A 19217-nucleotide genomic window follows, 5' to 3' on the forward strand; every position below is an offset into this window, starting at 1 on the left:
AAGCTGCACCTTAAACTCAAAACTGATGTTTGTGTATGTATATATATCTTAAAAGCCCGTAGGTTTAATTGATATCAATTAATCTTATAATGTGACAAACCCCATATTATTTGTATATTGCCTGAGAGTTGATGGTAAATTCCACCTTTATTGTTATTTTATTTAAAGAGATCTTATGTAACTTTAAAAAAATGTTACTTAAAAAAAAGTACACCCACACAATTTAAAATATTAACAATTGTATTTACAGTTTCTCCGCAACATTCAACATGTAACAGTAAAAATCATGAATGATAAATATTTTAAATTGCATCTTAAAAAATAAACTTGAAATTCAAAACATTGAAGTCAAAACATATTGACTAGGTAATGACAAGTTTAACAGTAGCAGAATGGAGTGAACTGATATGTGCAATGATAGAAGAAAAAAGTGTCAAAGAGAAAAGAGTTTTCTCAGTCCCTGGACCATTCCTGAGGTATTTTAATCCACCTCTTCAATAGTTGGCCCCTGAGCACCGGCCCCTGATGCTCCACGTGCCTGAGCTCCACAGCCTCCAGCTGGCATCCCTCCCTGATACAGTTTAGTGATGATTGGATTGCAGACTTTCTCCAGCTCCTTCAGCTGATGTTCATACTCCTCCTTATCAGCCAGCTGGTTGTTTTCTAGCCAGCTGACGGCCTCGTTACATTTCTCAATAACTTTCTTCTTGTCGTCCTCACTGATCTTTCCTTTCAGGTTCTCATCTTCCACACTGTTCTTCATGTTGAAGGCGTAAGACTCCAGGGCGTTTTTGGCAGCAATCTTCTCTCTTTGCTGATCATCTTCAGCTTTGTACCTGTCTGCTTCCTGCAGCATCCTCTCAATCTCCTCTTTACTCAGTCTGCCCTTGTCATTGGTGATGGTGATCTTGTTCTCTTTTCCAGTGCTTTTGTCCACCGCGGACACATTTAGGATTCCGTTGGCATCGATGTCAAAGGTCACTTCGATCTGCGGGACTCCACGTGGAGCAGGTGGGATTCCTGTCAGCTCAAATTTACCCAGCAGGTTGTTGTCTTTTGTCATGGCCCTCTCTCCCTCATAGACCTGGATCAGGACACCGGGCTGGCTGTCTGAGTAGGTGGTGAAGGTCTGGGTCTGTTTGGTGGGGATGGTGGTGTTGCGTTTGATGAGGGCCGTCATGACTCCACCTGCAGTTTCAATACCCAGGGACAGTGGAGCCACGTCCAGCAGCAGCAGGTCCTGGACGTTTCCAGATGTGTCTCCCATGAGGATGGCGGCTTGAACCGCAGCACCATAAGCCACTGCCTCGTCTGGGTTGATGCTCTTGTTCAAGTCTCTGCCGTTGAAGAAATCCTGCAGAAGCTTCTGGATCTTTGGGATTCTTGTTGATCCTCCAACCAACACAATGTCGTGAATCTGAGACTTGTCCATCTTGGCATCTCTCAGGGCTTTTTCCACAGGCTCAAGTGTTCCTCTGAAGAGGTCTGAGCACATCTCTTCAAAGCGTGCTCTAGTGATGGACGTGTAGAAGTCGATGCCCTCGTACAGTGAGTCGATCTCAATGCTGGCCTGAGAGCTGGAAGAGAGCGTTCTCTTGGCTCGCTCACATGCTGTCCGCAGCCTCCTCAGGGCCCTCTTGTTCTGACTGATGTCCTTCTTGTGCTTCCTCTTGAATTCTTCAACAAAGTGATTCACCATGCGGTTGTCAAAGTCCTCCCCACCCAGATGAGTGTCTCCAGCTGTGGCCTTCACCTCAAAGATGCCGTCTTCAATGGTCAGGATGGACACATCGAAGGTGCCTCCGCCCAGGTCAAAGATCAGGACATTGCGCTCTGAAGCTTTGCCTTTGTCAAGGCCGTAGGCAATGGCAGCAGCTGTGGGCTCGTTGATGATTCTCAGTACATTCAGTCCAGCGATTACTCCAGCGTCTTTAGTCGCTTGCCTCTGGGAGTCATTGAAATAGGCAGGAACTGTGATAACTGCATTTGTCACCTTCTGCCCCAGATAAGCCTCAGCAATCTCCTTCATCTTCACCAGGACCATAGAGGAAATCTCTTCAGGGTTAAATGTCTTGTTTTCTCCTTTGTATTCAACTTGAACTTTCGGCTTTCCTCCATCACTGACGACTTGGAAAGACCAGTGCTTCATGTCAGACTGCACAACTGGGTCATCAAATTTTCTGCCGATCAGCCTCTTGGCGTCAAACACGGTGTTGTTGGGGTTCATGGCCACCTGGTTTTTAGCTGCATCTCCAATGAGCCTCTCAGTGTCCGTGAAGGCAACATAGCTGGGTGTTGTTCTGTTGCCCTGGTCATTGGCGATGATCTCCACTTTTCCATGCTGAAACACCCCCACACAGGAGTAGGTGGTGCCCAGGTCAATCCCAATAGCAACTCCTTTTGCTGACGACATGTTTGATTAAACGTAACTGTAGTAAAACACACAAAAGAACAATCAGAATCAGAAATGTTTCTAAAATGCTACAAATTATTGTGCAAAGAAAATTTAAATTAAATTTAAATGAAATTTCCAGTCGATATGAAATTGAAATGAAAATTTCAGCCTGTTTCCAGGCAATATGACATGTCCCACAATAACAGTAAAAGAAACCCCTTTTCTAGTACATACTCCATCTATATGTATTGTGCTCTGATAATGACAACAACACAATCTGTTCATTGCTCTTTTTTCTCTATGCAAAAAGTGACAAATAATACAATTTTCTAGTTTATTTTAGGAAGACTATAGACTGCCTACATATAAGTACATGCAGCCTACATATAAGCTCATATTCTATGCAACATCAATTACACAATATATTTAGCTTATTCCCTACTGAAAAAAAATTAAAAAAAACTTACCGTAGAGTAGATTCTTAAATGTGATGAATTGATATCTCTTCGTGTAGAAAGTCAGGTCAGACTGTTCTTTGCTTTCTCTCTTTACAGATCTCTCCTGTTCAGCTCAGCTTCGTCAGTGGCTGCTTTCGCTCTTTAAATACTCCAGAGCGCGCACTCGTTCAAACTCTACACACTTCTGGAAGCGTCCAGAGAATCAGACCAATCAAAACACAGCAAGCAGCCGCGTGCCGGCGTTACGTCATCTGTCACTGAAGCAGCTGAGAGGAAGTTTATGGACGCTTCCAGAAATATGCTGTGAAAGTACGGCAGATATCATGTTTGAATGCAGTCCTACACAAATGATATGAAATATTCCCAACATGGTGTGTATTTTCTCGAATCGTAGCTTTAAAAATGAATTAAATTCTTTAAAATTTCATGTACTATTTAGGCTAATTAGCTTCTGAGCAATTTGAGTTTGACCACCTGTAGTTAAAAGACCAAAAACAGCAACATTTTCTGCCAGATTCTGAAACTGAAACCATTTTAAATGAAACAACTATTTAATTTTATAAAATACATGTGATTTATAGATCTTTCAAATAGTACTACTACTACTACATGAAATTTTAAAGAATTGAATTCATTTTTAAGCTATGATTCGAGAAAATACACACAATGTTGGCAACTTTTCAATTAAACGGGTTGATATTTTTACTCTAAAACAAAAAGTCTATATATTTTTAGGTTTAAAGTTGAATTAATGGATTAAGAGACAGATGTTCTTCTAGGGAGGACAGGGTTTTAAATTGTGTTACTGACTGTATATATTTGACCCAATTTATCTACAACAGAGTTGACAGATTTTTATGTTAGCACATTGATTTTCACAATAAATATTTAAAATCTTACAAGTTTAAAATCAGCAAATATAGAAAATATTACATTTAAAGTGTGTTCTATTAAAATAAAAAAGTTTAACCCCCCAAAAATCCTATTGTTTTGTTTTCTTTCTCAGCTTGAACGGTACCCGCAATTCTAGAATGAGCCATATACATATATATATATATATATATATATATATATATATATATATATATAAACTTAGCCATATTTCATATAATTTGTGTAGGGCTGCATTCAAACATGATATCTGCCGTACTTTCACAGCATATTTCTGGAAGCGTCCATAAACTTCCTCTCAGCTGCTTCAGTGACAGATGACGTAACGCCGGCACGGGGCTGCTTGCTGTGTTTTGATTGGTCTGATTCTCTGGACGCTTCCAGAAGTGTGTAGAGTTTGAACGAGTGTGCGCTCTGGAGTATTTAAAGAGCGAAAGCAGCCACTGACGAAGCTGAGCTGAACAGGAGAGATCTGTAAAGAGAGAAAGCAAAGAACAGTCTGATCTGACTTTCTACACGAAGAGATATCAATTCATCACATTTAAGAATCTACTCTACGGTAAGTTTTTTTTTTTACAGTACTAGGGAATAAGCTAAATATATTGTGTAATTGATGTTGCATAGAATATGAGCTTATATGTAGGCAGTCTATAGTCTTTCTAAAATAAACTAGAAAATTCTATTATTTGTCATTTTTTGCATAGAGAAAAAAGAGCAATGAACAGATTATGTTGTTGTCATTATCAGAGCACAATACATATAGATGGAGTATGTACTAGAAAAGGGGTTTCTTTTACTGTTATTGTGGGAAGTGTCATATCGACTGGAAACAGACAGAAATTTTCATTTCAATTTCATATCGACTGGAAATTTCATTTCAATTTCATTAAAATTTTCTTTGCACAATAATTTGTAGCATTTTAGAAACATTTCTGATTCTGATTGTTCTTTTGTGTGTTTTACTACAGTTACGTTTAATCAAAAATGTCGTCAGCAAAAGGAGTTGCTATTGGGATTGACCTGGGCACCACCTACTCCTGTGTGGGGGTGTTTCAGCATGGAAAAGTGGAGATCATCGCCAATGACCAGGGAAACAGAACAACACCCAGCTATGTTGCCTTCACAGACACTGAGAGGCTCATTGGAGATGCAGCTAAAAACCAGGTGGCCATGAACCCCAACAACACCGTTTTTGACGCCAAGAGGCTGATCGGCAGAAAATTTGATGACCCAGTTGTGCAGTCTGACATGAAGCACTGGTCTTTCCAAGTCGTCAGTGATGGAGGAAAGCCGAAAGTTCAAGTTGAATACAAAGGAGAAAACAAGACATTTAACCCTGAAGAGATTTCCTCTATGGTCCTGGTGAAGATGAAGGAGATTGCTGAGGCTTATCTGGGGCAGAAGGTGACAAATGCAGTTATCACAGTTCCTGCCTATTTCAATGACTCCCAGAGGCAAGCGACTAAAGACGCTGGAGTAATCGCTGGACTGAATGTCCTGAGAATCATCAACGAGCCCACAGCTGCTGCCATTGCCTACGGCCTTGACAAAGGCAAAGCTTCAGAGCGCAACGTCCTGATCTTTGACCTGGGCGGAGGCACCTTCGATGTGTCCATCCTGACCATTGAAGATGGCATCTTTGAGGTGAAGGCCACAGCTGGAGACACTCATCTGGGTGGGGAGGACTTTGACAACCGCATGGTGAATCACTTTGTTGAAGAATTCAAGAGGAAGCACAAGAAGGACATCAGTCAGAACAAGAGGGCCCTGAGGAGGCTGCGGACAGCATGTGAGCGAGCCAAGAGAACCCTCTCTTCCAGCTCTCAGGCCAGCATTGAGATCGACTCACTGTACGAGGGCATCGACTTCTACACGTCCATCACCAGAGCGCGCTTTGAAGAGATGTGCTCAGACCTCTTCAGAGGAACACTTGAGCCTGTGGAAAAAGCCCTGAGAGATGCCAAGATGGACAAGTCTCAGATTCACGACATTGTGTTGGTTGGAGGATCAACAAGAATCCCAAAGATCCAGAAGCTTCTGCAGGATTTCTTCAACGGCAGAGACTTGAACAAGAGCATCAACCCAGACGAGGCAGTGGCTTATGGTGCTGCGGTTCAAGCCGCCATCCTCATGGGAGACACATCTGGAAACGTCCAGGACCTGCTGCTGCTGGACGTGGCTCCACTGTCCCTGGGTATTGAAACCGCAGGTGGAGTCATGACGGCCCTCATCAAACGCAACACCACCATCCCCACCAAACAGACCCAGACCTTCACCACCTACTCAGACAACCAACCCGGTGTCCTGATCCAGGTCTATGAGGGAGAGAGGGCCATGACAAAAGACAACAACCTGCTGGGTAAATTTGAGCTGACAGGAATCCCACCTGCTCCACGTGGAGTCCCGCAGATCGAAGTGACCTTTGACATCGATGCCAACGGAATCCTAAATGTGTCCGCGGTGGACAAAAGCACTGGAAAAGAGAACAAGATCACCATCACCAATGACAAGGGTAGACTGAGTAAAGAGGAGATTGAGAGGATGCTGCAGGAAGCAGACAGGTACAAAGCTGAAGATGATCAGCAAAGAGAGAAGATTGCTGCCAAAAACGCCCTGGAGTCTTACGCCTTCAACATGAAGAACAGTGTGGAAGATGAGAACCTGAAAGGAAAGATCAGTGAGGACGACAAGAAGAAAGTTATTGAGAAATGTAACGAGGCTGTCAGCTGGCTAGAAAACAACCAGCTGGCTGATAAGGAGGAGTATGAACATCAGCTGAAGGAGCTGGAGAAAGTCTGCAATCCAATCATCACTAAACTGTATCAGGGAGGGATGCCAGCTGGAGGCTGTGGAGCTCAGGCACGTGGAGCATCAGGGGCCAGTGCTCAGGGGCCAACTATTGAAGAGGTGGATTAAAGCTATGAACTTGTCATTTTGTCTTTCAGATCTCACTTAACAATTTGATCATTTTTATTTTTTTTTATATGACATTGCTGTACGAATATTTCTGTCTTGTTATTTAACCACAAATCACTTTGATTTAATCAATATGTATATACCGTAAAGATGTAAATACAAGCATGATTGTCTTTTATGGATAATATTATCATAATATTATCATTGTTATTAACGCTTGTTAATAAAGCTTTTTTTTTATTAAAAACAAATCAAATGTGTTCTTAGTGGCTGACCAGTGGACTACCTCCACGAGTTCAACACACCTAACACACACGCATAGAGACAGTTCCTTAATTTAGACCATAATTAATCAGTTACAAAGGTATCTGGTATAGGCACGTGTTGTTTGTATGTTTCCTTATTATATTAGCCTAGTGACCACTCGTTATTTGTATTAGTAAGCTCTAAACACTCATATTCAGGTGTATGAATGTATCTCTGGTTTAATATCTTATAGATGTCTCTTTCTTGACATCAAAATGATCTGCTCTTTATTTCTCAAACAATGATGTACACTGTGACCTCGTGAAATGCATCATACTATTCTTACGGTACTGTGGGAAGAATTACACCGATTGAGAAGAACAGTCATAAAACATGCAAATTAGGTGTCAAGTGAGACAAAGAAACACTTTCCCGTGGAAACCAAGCGACTCCCCTTTAATAATAATATAATAATAATTTTCAATAGTCAATAGACGATTAAAACTGTCCATACTGCGGACGAACAAATCATTTTATTGTACTATTAATGCTACAGTTAATTCCTGAAGATGAATATATAATTGATAACAACCCATGATGATTTATGTTCATCTCACTTTGAGCTAATTTGCTACAGCACAGCTGCTGACTTGTACTGTGTGTCAGTTTGAAGTTGCACCTGCTGAGTGAAAAAAAAGAATGTGAAATCAGAATGTTTACACCAAGCTGGCCTTGTGAGAGAAAGATAATACACTTGATTCAGAGACACAGCAGTTAGACAGACCACATAACTTCAACCTCAGAGCACCACTGCACCGCTTGTCTCCTTTGTGGTGCGGACTGATGTTTTATTGCACAAATGGAGCAGAAAGTTGTTCTCATTACTGGATGCTCTTCAGGGATTGGACTCAGCCTGGCTGTGCATCTCGCATCAAATCCGTCAAAAGCTTACAAAGGTAAATGAGGAGACATAAAACAATGCATTTGTATTGTTCTTTTTAAATCACTCAGTTTTTATATGCATGTCATGTATGTCTGAAACAGAACAGTAAATGTTAGTGAAAAGTCTACATTGTATATTGTTATAATCACTTTATGAATGATTATTAATGTTTAGTCTACGCTACCATGCGGAACCTGGACAAGAAGCAGCGGCTGCTGGAGAGTGTGAGAGGACTGCATAAAGACACTATGGCCATACTACAGATGGATGTGACAGACCAGCAGTCTATACTTGATGCTAAGAGAAACATTACAGAGGGAAGAATTGACATACTAGGTAAGAGAAAGTAAGACATACTGACCTTTCAAAGGGAAAAGTTTGGTTAAATGCACGGTTTAAAGCCCAAATATACTGGCATCCTTGAAATTAACTGCTAAAATATAAGTATATAAACCCATGTTTTCACCAAAGGGATGAATAATTTCATTAATTTTCTCCCCAACATCTTTGTGTTAGTTTGTAATGCAGGTGTAGGTCTGATGGGTCCTCTGGAAGCCCACTCACTGGACACTATACATGCAATCCTGGATGTTAATCTGCTGGGAACCCTCCGTACCATACAGACCTTCCTACCAGATATGAAGAAAAAGAGACATGGACGAATTCTTGTGACTGGCAGCATGGGAGGACTTCAGGGTTAGTGGGGGTGGAGGGAGAGACAAAGTGAGATTTTTCAAAAACATGCAGCAAAGCAATTAATTGCAAGAATAATTTTCTTAATCAACATTGCCACATTTATTTATATAGTGCTTTATACAACAGAGATCGACAAATCAGCTTCACAGTAATACAAATAAAAGCGTTAATGTTGTAGAATTCATCAGTTATGAAACAAATTCAATGTCAGATGTAAAGCAGCTCTACAGAAGGCAATGGTGTCATCATTTAGCTTAATTTCTGATCAATGTTGATTCAGTTTAGTTTGGTAAGTGTCAATGCTACAGAGTTAATGTCATTAGCTAGCTTAATCCAATTCATCTTTTTATCACTGGATAGTGTCAGTGCAGACGAATCAATAATATTACTATTAATATAATATTGTCTTTTAAATCCCAACTAATATTTTTTTAATTGAAATGTTCATAAAAACACATTTTCAGAGAATATCTCCTTTAAAATAAGTTTTTTTCTTACACTACCCCCACCCTTTATAAGCTTAAACCTCTACAAGAAATTTCTTGCAACAAGAAATTAACCCACAAAATTTGAATGAATAAATAAATGTGTGCAAATGAATGAATAAATAAATCTTCTTTGTCTGAAACTCAGGACTACCATTCAATGTGGTCTACTGTGCAAGCAAATTTGCAGTAGAGGGTGCTTGTGAGAGCCTGGCTATACTGCTCCAGCACTTCAATATCCAGTGAGTATTATATGCACACAACTACATTTGCATGAGCAAAGAGAACCATTTTGCTTATGAAATGTTCCAAAATGATCCTCAGATAAATTGGTACCCCTACACTATCCTAAATCCATATCTCTCACATGCTGCAGTGTGAGCCTGATTGAATGCAGACCAGTCAACACAGACTTCCTGATGAACCTGAAGAGGATGGAGCCCAGCGACGAAGCACTGGAAGTTGACGCGCACACACGCAGCCTGTATGATCAGTACCTGCAGCACTGCCAGTCTGTGTTCCAGAACGCAGCTCAGGACACCGAAGACATCATACAGGTGCTGCAGCCAGCCGTCAGCCACTGAAAAAGAGCAAAAGAGAGAACAAGGGATCAGGGCTTGATTCAGAGCCAAATAAATAAACAGATATGAAATATTGACTTGTTTAATTAAAGTTAATTAAAGTACTTAAAGTTTCCGTTAAGAACAATTGGCCTCGCAAAACAATGAACAACACAACAATAATAGTAATTTTACAGTAATATATTAATGTTAATCTTTTTTAATCTGTTAATCTGAGGTCATTTTCACTATAACAGCACATTTAATGAATGACTATGGTCTTCATTTTGTTATTAATTTGATTATCAACATTTGTGAGATTTAGTCAGTCGAAACAGTTTTGAGGTTAACTGATCTGATTTTGTGTCTCTGGGAAATAGTGATCTGTGACTGTGTTAGGTTGAATATTTTGTTATTTTTGGTTAATAAGGTATTTGTGTTTTTAGATTTGATTTTAATATTGTTTTTACTTTTAAGTAAAAAGATCAAATTAGACCCCTAGAAAAATTGTAAAGAAGAGTGGCATGTTGTTATTAGTCTGAAACTACAGAGTATATAAATGACTTTTGATTTTATTCTTATTAATCCATCTATGATCCATCTATCTACATACAAATGTTGATATTCAGATATGTCTATATCTATGTTGAAAATATTGTTTTGTATGGTATTCTTACACATATTACCATGACCGTTTTTAACATGTTCTTGTCTCTGTTGTTAGGTGTATATGGAGGCAATCGAAGCCCAGACTCCACTCCTCAGATATTACACTAACAGAGCCCTGCTACCCATGAGCAGCCTCAAACTCACTTCCATGGATGGCTCTCAGTACATTCGAGCTATGAGCAAACTCATCTTTTCTGCACCCAATACAGATCCACAGATGTGATAGATTGTTTTTTATAAGCCCTGAAGTACAGAACACACTATCTTTACAATTTAAAAGTGCTGACAAATTAAGCTTTTGGCTGAAACTAGTACTGCAGTGTTTCTAATGGCACTTTATGCAAGAATCACTAACATACTCTGAATAACTTGTACAACACAGAACCAGTGCAAATAAAGTCTTTGTGTATTTTGTCTACTAGTCTGTGTTATTCTGTATTCCTCAGTGTTGAACTCTGTACAGAATTTCATCTCAAGGTCTGTCTGCCCTTCTCGCACAAGACCACCATCGGTGTTTCACATTTTTCTTCATTTGTTTACTAGAACCAGAGAAAAGTAAGGTTTTTTGTTTTTTGTGAGTGTTTCGTTCAAGGACACTGTGAACTGGATCTCATGCCAATGTCACCAATGTGATGCCCAGTATATCACAGGTTCACAGATACCTTACACCTTCATTCTGGTATTTATAGGTCTATGGCCTATATATACACACAACAAGAAATAGCTGCTAAACCTAACCCAAGTCAGTTATGTGATAATTTGCAAAAGCTAACAGGAAGTTACCATTCCTTTGTCCTGTTATTTCACACTACAATACAGTTCCCAGAAGACAGCAGAGATTGTTCATTGACAGGGTGCAATAACACACACACATTGACGTAGTAATTTGCGTATTCTGACGGTGTCCGGTCTAAATTGAGGACTCTGATCAGGGACTATTGAAGAGGATTATAGATCAAACACGAGAGATCGCTTTTGGTGAGACAGTCACATAACCAACTTAAGCCACTTAAAGCAAGGATCAGCCATTGCAATGCATGTGGTTCTAGTTCTTGGGTTTGAATTCAATCAAAGGGATGACACATTTGTTTAAAGTCATAATATACCTAGTTTCAGTAACCAACAGAACACAATGAACTGTCTAGGCCTTGTAAGAAAACAAGATATCGGACACTGTGAAACTATAACTAGGCAATTTTAGCAGCTGTGTTTGTTCTTTACTCTTAAAAATAAAGGTTCCAGAAGGGAATTTTTGCAGCAATGCCACAGTAAACCCATTTTTGGTTCCCCAAAGAACCTTACTGTGAGCAGTTCTAAAAAGAAACAGTTTTTTCTTAGTGTGATGAACAGGCTATTTTAGTAATCAAAAGAACCTTTTTCCATAGAACATTTTGTCCAGTAGTGAAGGTTCCGTGATTGTCAAAGATTCTTCATGGAATCATCATTGCTAATAAAGAACCTTTCTTTAGAACTAGTGTTGAGCATAGACAAAGTATTGAAGCGTTATAAAGTACAGGTGTATCACTGAATATATATATGTTTGGCATGTGTACCGCGGCGCCAGCTCACCTGAAATTGTGGACTTTGATCTGACTGCGAGAGTGCACATTTTCTACATCAAGACCATTCTTTCAACGTCATGGCTGATGTTCCAGTTAATACACAACAGAAATGGGTTGCGTTTTGCAGTCCTGTACTGAATGAAAAGTTAACATTTAAGCCCCTCTGTGGCATCACCTTAATTCCAGCAGCCAATCACTGCGGTGACTTACTGACTGGATTATTCCTGTTCCTCTTTATGGGTTTATGACATGCTGGGTCAGGCTCGGACAGAAGCACACAATTCCTCTCATCCAGATGTTTAACATTTGAAAGGATTCCTTAACCCTGTTGCCTGTGAAAGAGAATGAAATCTTACTTAAAGGCTGAAATTATTGAAATAAAGAGTGTAGGAACAAGTATTTTGGCATAATCTATTAATAGATTAACATTAAGGACAACTCAAAAAATAGTGTGGCATAACCTACCTGCAGGAAGCAATGTTCTTGACCCTCATGACTTGATTTCCAAGACAACTCATGATTATCTTATTTGTTGTAATAATAATAATAAACCTTTAATGCCGTATATGATGTTTTTGTACATACATGCGCTTACATGGAGCAAATAAAATATTTTACTTGATACTTACACACCACATTAAATCATTAAGTTATTAAATGGATTTTAAAGTATAAATGTTTGAAAAGAAAAGAAAAGAAAAGAAAAGAAAAGAAAACTATGGCTGTAGGATGACATATTCTTAACCAGGGGCCCCAGTAACGTCCACGAGGTCCTCAGAGTGACTTAAAATGATTTAAAATGATTATTTAATTATAATGATTTAAAGTCGGCATGAAATGGAAATTGTTATTGCCTTTTCATCCATATCACTCTTAGAAAAAAGGTTCTTTGGGGTTCTATATAGAACCCTAGGGTTCTATACTCAACTCCAAAGAACCCTTTATGCCAAAAAGGTTCTATATAAGGAGAAAGAACCCTTTTTGGCACAAAAGGGTTCTTTGGGCTAAACTATACTTTATGTATATTTACACATTAGGCTGTTTAAAATTATTATACTAATACTACTAAATTATTATATTTGTGCTTTTATTTCAATTTCACTTTGACACCTTTATTCCAAAAAAAATAAACTTAAAATTTACATCTGCACTGAATCAACCTATTATTATACCAACAAACTGATCTGGTAGAAATAGTCTATATGTGTTTTAGCAGTGTATAGCAATCTGGACAGTTTGATCTGTTTATTAATAGGTGCACGCTAGTCTTCTATTTAATCAGCACACCAACATGATTGCAAGTTCTAGTTATCAAATGTCATGTAAGATGCCCTGCAGCTCTTTTATTGACAAGCAACATGCTCATATTGAGTTTCAGTATTTCATTTAGATTCTAAAAGGCTATTCTTATAACTCATCCCTCCAAACAGATGCATAAAATGATCTTTGACATAAACAGCATACAACTTGACCGTGTATCTATGTGCTGATCAATTTTGTCCCGTCTGCACAGCGGCACATTTCAGTCACTCAGTTCATGTTATGTAATTTATTTTTTTTTGCCCTGTAGATTGTATTGGACCTATACGTAACGTTATAGGAAAAGATGAAACAAAGTTTCAGTCAAATCACCGTCAGACTGCCTATAAAGTGGTGATGGCAGTGGATAAGACACATGCCTTTGGTGTGAGAGACCCGGGTTCGAATCCACTGTGAGACACCAATGTGTCCCTGAGTAAGACACTTAACCCCTAGTTGCTCCAGAGGCGTGCGACCTCTGACATATATAGCAATTGTAAGTCGCTTTGGATAAAAGCGTCAGCTAAATGAATAAATGTAAATGTATAAACATGAATTCAAACCAAGAAGAACACCACCAGCTTATCAAAGTGTTGAAAAGTGGAAGTCAGAGGAAACATGACCAACCTGCTGCAAAACAATAACACAAAAGGTACATTATTTCTTTTTCCTCACAGCAACTGAAACTGATCAATCAGCTAATCTGAAGTTACTGATATCTTTTTCCCCCCACCTTTTATCATGCAGGTTCTTATGATAGATAGATAAATAAATAACTATTTTGCACTCTCACTGCAGGTCTGGACTCTGGAGTGCAGCATTACTTGTTTGTTCATCAACATTCAGATGAAAACACCACACTCCTCTCTAATTCAAGTAAGTTTTAAGATTTGATTTAATTGAGAGAGATCCTGCTGTACTATACTCTCATAGATCTAATAAATGTTTCTCTGACTTGTATCCCCATCTTAGGATGTCAAGCCTAATCATCGCAAGGAGAGTTAGCATCAAAATGGATATATATAGAAAGGTATTATATAGAACCTTTTAGGGGTTCCAAATATGTAGCGCCTGATAGAACCTTTTCTTCTAAGAGTAGAATATATACCCGAGTGAAACAGCTTCTCGTATGTGTTTTTTTTTTCTTCACTTTTTCAGCAACTGGCTCCCACCATGTTCTTGAAAAACCTGGATATATGAGGTAGCCTATAGTTTTAAAAGTGTGATTTCTTGGTCTCATAGGCCGACCTCTATGGGTGTTATAGGTTTTATTAACATAACGTTTTTTTTCTGCTAAACTATATTGGGTAGAAATCCTCATCTTTAAGCCTTATTCACTACATCATGACCAACTTAAAAAGTCATGGGGCCTTCTAATATTGTTGTGAACAAAGGGGACCTTGGATTCAAAGGAATGAGAACCGCTGCCCTAAAGCGCATAATTCCCCTTGTTCCAGACAGTCAGTGAAACCTCAAGGTGAATAACTTCAGTACCTGTGAGAGCCGGTTCTCAACTCCTCCCCTCAGAGCGTCACTTTACAGCTCTGCCCTTAATAGTAAAGCCACAGCAGTATCGTTCAGTTCCAGCGGAGCCGCCGGTTATTACGGCCATTGACACAGTTATCATTGCGCAGGGATTTTTCGGAAAAGCTCCATTTTACAAGCTTCCAACAGCACAAATGGCAAAGAAGGCCACTTCGCTTTTAGTCCGGGCTCTGGAGATGTCAGAAAGACAGTCGTGTGATGTCATGAGGAGAAACTCCAGCTGCACCAACAGGTACAACCGCATCGCTCAGCCTGTAACTTACTTGCTATTGATAAAACGGCTATATTACTAACAGAGAGAGAGAGACTGAAAAAAAAAACCCCTTAAATAAATCATTAGTCGAAATAGTTAAATTATTTAGGCGATTATACCTGAACAAACAACCAAAGGCGTACTGACTAGTTCAGGAAATGGCTGGGTGCTTTTAGTTTCTTTTACAGTTTAGTTCAACAGCTGTAAATGAATATAGCCTAAGCGTTTATTTTAAATGGTCGCAGTGGTGAAAACCCGCCGAGTTGAGCGACTGTGTTGAAGGTAGTTGTGAATTGTGTAGGAATGTTGAACAAAGCAGAAGAGCAGCTAGTGCTGGTGTAAAATAACTCACAGGGGAGTGAGAAATCACGAGACCGTGAAACTGAAAGAGCTGCTGTGAGCGGAGATTACCGAGAGAGAGCCAGAAGATCTGACAAATATCCCCGATGCTTTAACGTAACTATAACATAAAGCTTTTATCCACCAAGTTAATTTTGATTTTAAAAGATTCGAATTCTTCTTCTTTTTTTAATTCTGAAGGAACGTGAAGCGTGTGCATCATTTGAATAACGCGGTGCTGGCGCGGCCTCTGGCCGTGTGCCATAGGCTACAGCTGTGAAACGGGTTTACCTGTATTGATCGGCTACTATTTACTGTTTACTAGAAAGTGCGTCATTTTACCAGGTCAACACAGAAATTTCCAAAAAACACTGCGTCACATCGTCTTTGTTGTGAACAAATCTGTCAACATGCAAGTTGCACGATGCCCCCCTTTAGACACACATTACAAGACTGGCTGTAGGTATTCTGCTTTTGTCAGGTAATAACAACCTCTGTTTCTATTTTAATTTTTTTAGACATTTGAGCTCATGCTGTATCTTAACTACAAGGCAAGTAAGCTTACCTCCTCCTTCAGCATCTTCTCAGATGGTGCCCACCCGGAGCTTCATTAACTTGTCAGCCCCTCTCATAACGCGGAGAATGGAGTACTCAGAGAGCCGGAGCATTGGGTACGCACACACCACTGCAACATAAAACCATCTTCACTTTAACTACAAGTTCATTCTCATTTAGCAATATCCTTGTTGACACAAGTTGATTTTCCCTCCAGTTATTCAATCGAGCAGATGTACAACATTGTTGCCCATGTGGACCAGTACCAGCAGTTTGTGCCTTGGTGCAAGAAGTCAAAGGTAACGAGGGGGCGAAATGGGGACATGAGAGCTCAACTCGAAATCGGGTTCCCCCCGATCATCGAACGTTACACCTCTGAGGTCACAGTCATCCCGAACCACCAAGTCCGAGTGAGTCTAAAACAAAAAGATGTTATTTTTAAAAGTTCATGTAGATTAAGTGGTATTGATTTGATGTTTGTCCGAAGCCTTCAACATGTCCACGCATCAGCTTAGATACTGGCCTTGTAAGCCGTCAGTGGCTGTCTGTCTGAAGTATGCGCTTGTGTTTCAGGCGGTGTGTACAGACAGGATGCTCTTTAATCACCTTGAGACACTGTGGCGATTTACTCCTGGAGCTGCAGGCCAGACTGAATCCTGCAATGTAGAGTTCTTTGTAAGTAGTGCAACCGGCAAATACAGAGACACGCACACACTATTACAGTCTACATTCTACAGTTTGACACTTCTTTTACTGGTGTTCCTCCTCTTTGGTGGTTTAATCCCATAATTCCTGTATCAAAGTGAGCAGTGGTATTAGACCAGATTAGTGGCTATTTTTACCACATGCGAGTTGCCTTTCCGGTTCTCCTTAAATAGCCAGTAGCGAAGACAGGCATGATAACTATTCCTTTGCTGGAGGGAACTGTGCAACCTAAGTGTCACCAGATTAGACATGGTGCGATGGACATCACAGGAAGGAGACAGGGATTTGGGAGATTAAAGGACCCATTGATTAAAAAGAATGAAGACTAAAACATGAATGAATGTTAGCAGTACAAAGAACCGCAGCTGAACTTTAGCATCAAAGCTCACTATTTCACATCACACTGCACACAAATAAGCTAAAATATGTGCTAATTTTATCTATATCTGTGTTTTCCCTCTCTAGGTGTCATTTGAGTTCAAATCCCTGCTCCACTCACAATTAGTGACAGTATTTTTTGATGAGGTGGTCAAACAGATGGTCAACGCTTTCGAGACGCGAGCAACCAAACTTTATGGCATCGGAGTTCATCGACAGAAGACTTCACTCAGAAGACCATCTTGAAAACTTTGTTAAAATGGACACAAGGACATACATAACCACAAACATTGTTAAAATGTTCTGGAGAAGAACAGCTCCTCTTTTTTAAATCCAGTTGGATTTTGGAGTGTTAATGCCAGCACATGTTTTTGCTGAAAAAACACATTTGAGAAGCCTATTTATTTAAATAAAAAGAGATTTAATTTATTGTGATGATGTGTGTGTATAATTTATATATCATCTGTGTAGTGAAAGAGGAAGATGATTGCAGTAAAAAGTGTTGAGGATAGATGCTTTTTCATATTTATGATCATTATATTCACAAGGTTGACCAAAGGGAAACAAAATCATCTCTAAATTGTTATTGAGTGCACTTTTTCCTGACTTGTAATAAAACAATAATATATTTTCTTAAGACTGTTTTTGTCCTGATTTGTCAGAACCACACAAACACTAATCATCCAAACAAAAAATCTAAAAAAAAGGAAGAAAACAAACAAACCAACCTTGGGTTATAACAAAGGGGTATAAGAATGAACATTAAAATCTTAGAGATTTTAAGAAACACAGTTGATTTCTTTAATAGGTTCATTTTAAAGCTCTACTTCTTACCATACCCATCCCATAATATGGTTTTCTTCATAAAGTGTTGCGATGCGAGAGGACACAATTTTCATATACAAAAGCTCCAGGACCTAATACTTTATGTTCTTTTGTGAGGTGTGTCCTTTCTTTCATGAGGTGTGTCCTTTCTTTCATTCAGGTGTTATGTCACTTGCTGGTATTCAATATTATCCACAGTCACAATATGCCAAACTCTTCAGTCTTGCAAATGATCTGATACAGTACACTATGCTTCTTACATTTCAATGAGAGCAACTATTTTACACGTTATATTGGCATTATGTGTATGAGCCTCACAGTATCACATTCAAAATGCCCCTTCAGTGTGAAGTCTTGAAGCCGTTTCAAGAAACTCATGTGATTTCTGGATCACTTATATAAACCACGGCTGCCAGCAGAGACCACACCGCTTTCTGTCTAAACAGACAATTCTTTTCCTGTTTCTTCAGTGCTGGCCGATCACAGATTAGCTGAGACCACATCCTTAAGACACCAGAGGTGAGAATATTTTCTTTAAAGAGATTTTCTTACACACACCCTGACAGCAAATGTGTCCAACAAGATCCAGATTGACAGTTTGTTGTTCTGTCTATATACACATCACATTGTAACTCAGTGTTCAGCTCTTATGTTCTCTGCAAACTCCTGAGTTACAAGATAAATCAGCCTATATCTCTTAACTAATTTGTCCTGTACTTCAAAATTGTATAATACTGCACACAGATTGCACAACAAATACGGTATGAATCAAATATCAAAATAATATATCATGTGGCATCCCAGGATGCTGTCTGGCGCAGACTGCAGAGTAATTCAGTTAGGATCATGCAGCTCATGTCTAGTTCAGGCTGTGCATTTTTCTCTGTGTGGTTCAAGCAGCATTGACATATTCAACCATCCAGATTGTGTGAAGTAAATATAATTTCATATCAGTTGTTTGAAATTTAGAGCTTTACACTTTCTGAAGAAAATGTAAGGCTGATGATAGATGGGGCAACTTTTTGGGCAATGTTGCTGTCAATGGGCAACTAGGTGAGACACAGGGCCCACGACCGATCTAAAGTATCCAGATAGAAATTTGTTCCCCATTCTCAGTGGGAAAGTTGCCCCACAAAATTGCTCAAAAAAGTTGCCCCACAAAATTGCTCAAAAAGTTGCACCACGTATCATTAGCTTAAGGTTCTTCCCTGTGCAACCTCACAACCATAATACCAAGTTGTGTTATAAATGGTTATTAGCATGTTGCTGTTGTTGCTAGGGCATTAAGGTTGGTTTCTGGTCGAAGTCAAAAATGTATGATATTCTGTGTATCTTGATATGATTTGGGTTACTCCAAAACCCTCTATTGCTCTCAATCTGTTAGGAAAGTATTGGCACACCGGTCCTCAATGATTTGAGTCAGCATTCTTCTCCATAGCCAAAATGTTCAAGGTCTCTAACCCTGTAAAGCCTGACATAGGATACAATAATTAAATA

The 19217-nt window shown here is 39.3% G+C and overlaps 4 protein-coding genes across 4 annotated transcripts; 3 read left to right on the forward strand and 1 right to left on the reverse strand.

Annotated features, from left to right (window-relative positions):
- Nucleotides 1-225: 225 nt before the first annotated feature.
- On the reverse strand, nucleotides 226-3012 carry LOC306851123 (heat shock 70 kDa protein-like). Its single transcript, XM_079387231.1, has 2 exons — nucleotides 2863-3012; nucleotides 226-2429 (listed from the first exon to the last, which is right to left on the reverse strand). The coding sequence occupies exon 2, from the start codon at nucleotides 2411-2413 to the stop codon at nucleotides 482-484; it is 1932 nt and encodes a 643-aa protein (XP_079243357.1). The 5' UTR covers nucleotides 2414-2429; nucleotides 2863-3012; the 3' UTR covers nucleotides 226-481.
- A 1161-nt stretch (nucleotides 3013-4173) lies between these two features.
- LOC306853192 (heat shock 70 kDa protein) lies at nucleotides 4174-6902 on the forward strand. Its single transcript, XM_079390415.1, has 2 exons — nucleotides 4174-4303; nucleotides 4713-6902. The coding sequence occupies exon 2, from the start codon at nucleotides 4729-4731 to the stop codon at nucleotides 6658-6660; it is 1932 nt and encodes a 643-aa protein (XP_079246541.1). The 5' UTR covers nucleotides 4174-4303; nucleotides 4713-4728; the 3' UTR covers nucleotides 6661-6902.
- An 863-nt stretch (nucleotides 6903-7765) lies between these two features.
- On the forward strand, nucleotides 7766-10482 carry LOC306858803 (estradiol 17-beta-dehydrogenase 1-like; the record flags this gene model as incomplete). Its single annotated transcript, XM_079399543.1, has 6 exons — nucleotides 7766-7862; nucleotides 8024-8185; nucleotides 8366-8545; nucleotides 9179-9272; nucleotides 9407-9587; nucleotides 10315-10482. 6 exons carry the CDS (start codon nucleotides 7766-7768, stop codon nucleotides 10480-10482), a joined length of 882 nt encoding a protein of 293 aa, XP_079255669.1.
- Nucleotides 10483-14672: 4190 nt separating this feature from the next.
- LOC306848828 (coenzyme Q-binding protein COQ10 homolog, mitochondrial-like) lies at nucleotides 14673-17530 on the forward strand. Its single transcript, XM_079383580.1, has 5 exons — nucleotides 14673-14897; nucleotides 15776-15928; nucleotides 16030-16222; nucleotides 16386-16487; nucleotides 16983-17530. The coding sequence occupies exons 1-5, from the start codon at nucleotides 14800-14802 to the stop codon at nucleotides 17139-17141; spliced, it is 705 nt and encodes a 234-aa protein (XP_079239706.1). The 5' UTR covers nucleotides 14673-14799; the 3' UTR covers nucleotides 17142-17530.
- Nucleotides 17531-19217: the final 1687 nt, after the last annotated feature.

The sequence above is a fragment of the Barbus barbus genome (genome assembly GCF_936440315.1).
Source record: "Barbus barbus genome assembly, chromosome: 3".
Lineage (NCBI taxonomy): Eukaryota > Metazoa > Chordata > Actinopteri > Cypriniformes > Cyprinidae > Barbus > Barbus barbus.

Bases quoted from the DNA above. Each gene is read 5' to 3' on its own strand.
- LOC306851123 (XM_079387231.1), bottom strand. From the start codon at position 2,413: ATGTCGTCAGCAAAAGGAGTTGCTATTGGGATTGACCTGGGCACCACC.
- LOC306853192 (XM_079390415.1), top strand. From the start codon at position 4,729: ATGTCGTCAGCAAAAGGAGTTGCTATTGGGATTGACCTGGGCACCACC.
- LOC306848828 (XM_079383580.1), top strand. From the start codon at position 14,800: ATGGCAAAGAAGGCCACTTCGCTTTTAGTCCGGGCTCTGGAGATGTCA. The intron at 14,898-15,775 runs GTACAACCGCAT...TAATTTTTTTAG, and splicing joins AACTCCAGCTGCACCAACAG to ACATTTGAGCTCATGCTGTA. The intron at 15,929-16,029 runs GTACGCACACAC...TTTTCCCTCCAG, and splicing joins TCAGAGAGCCGGAGCATTGG to TTATTCAATCGAGCAGATGT.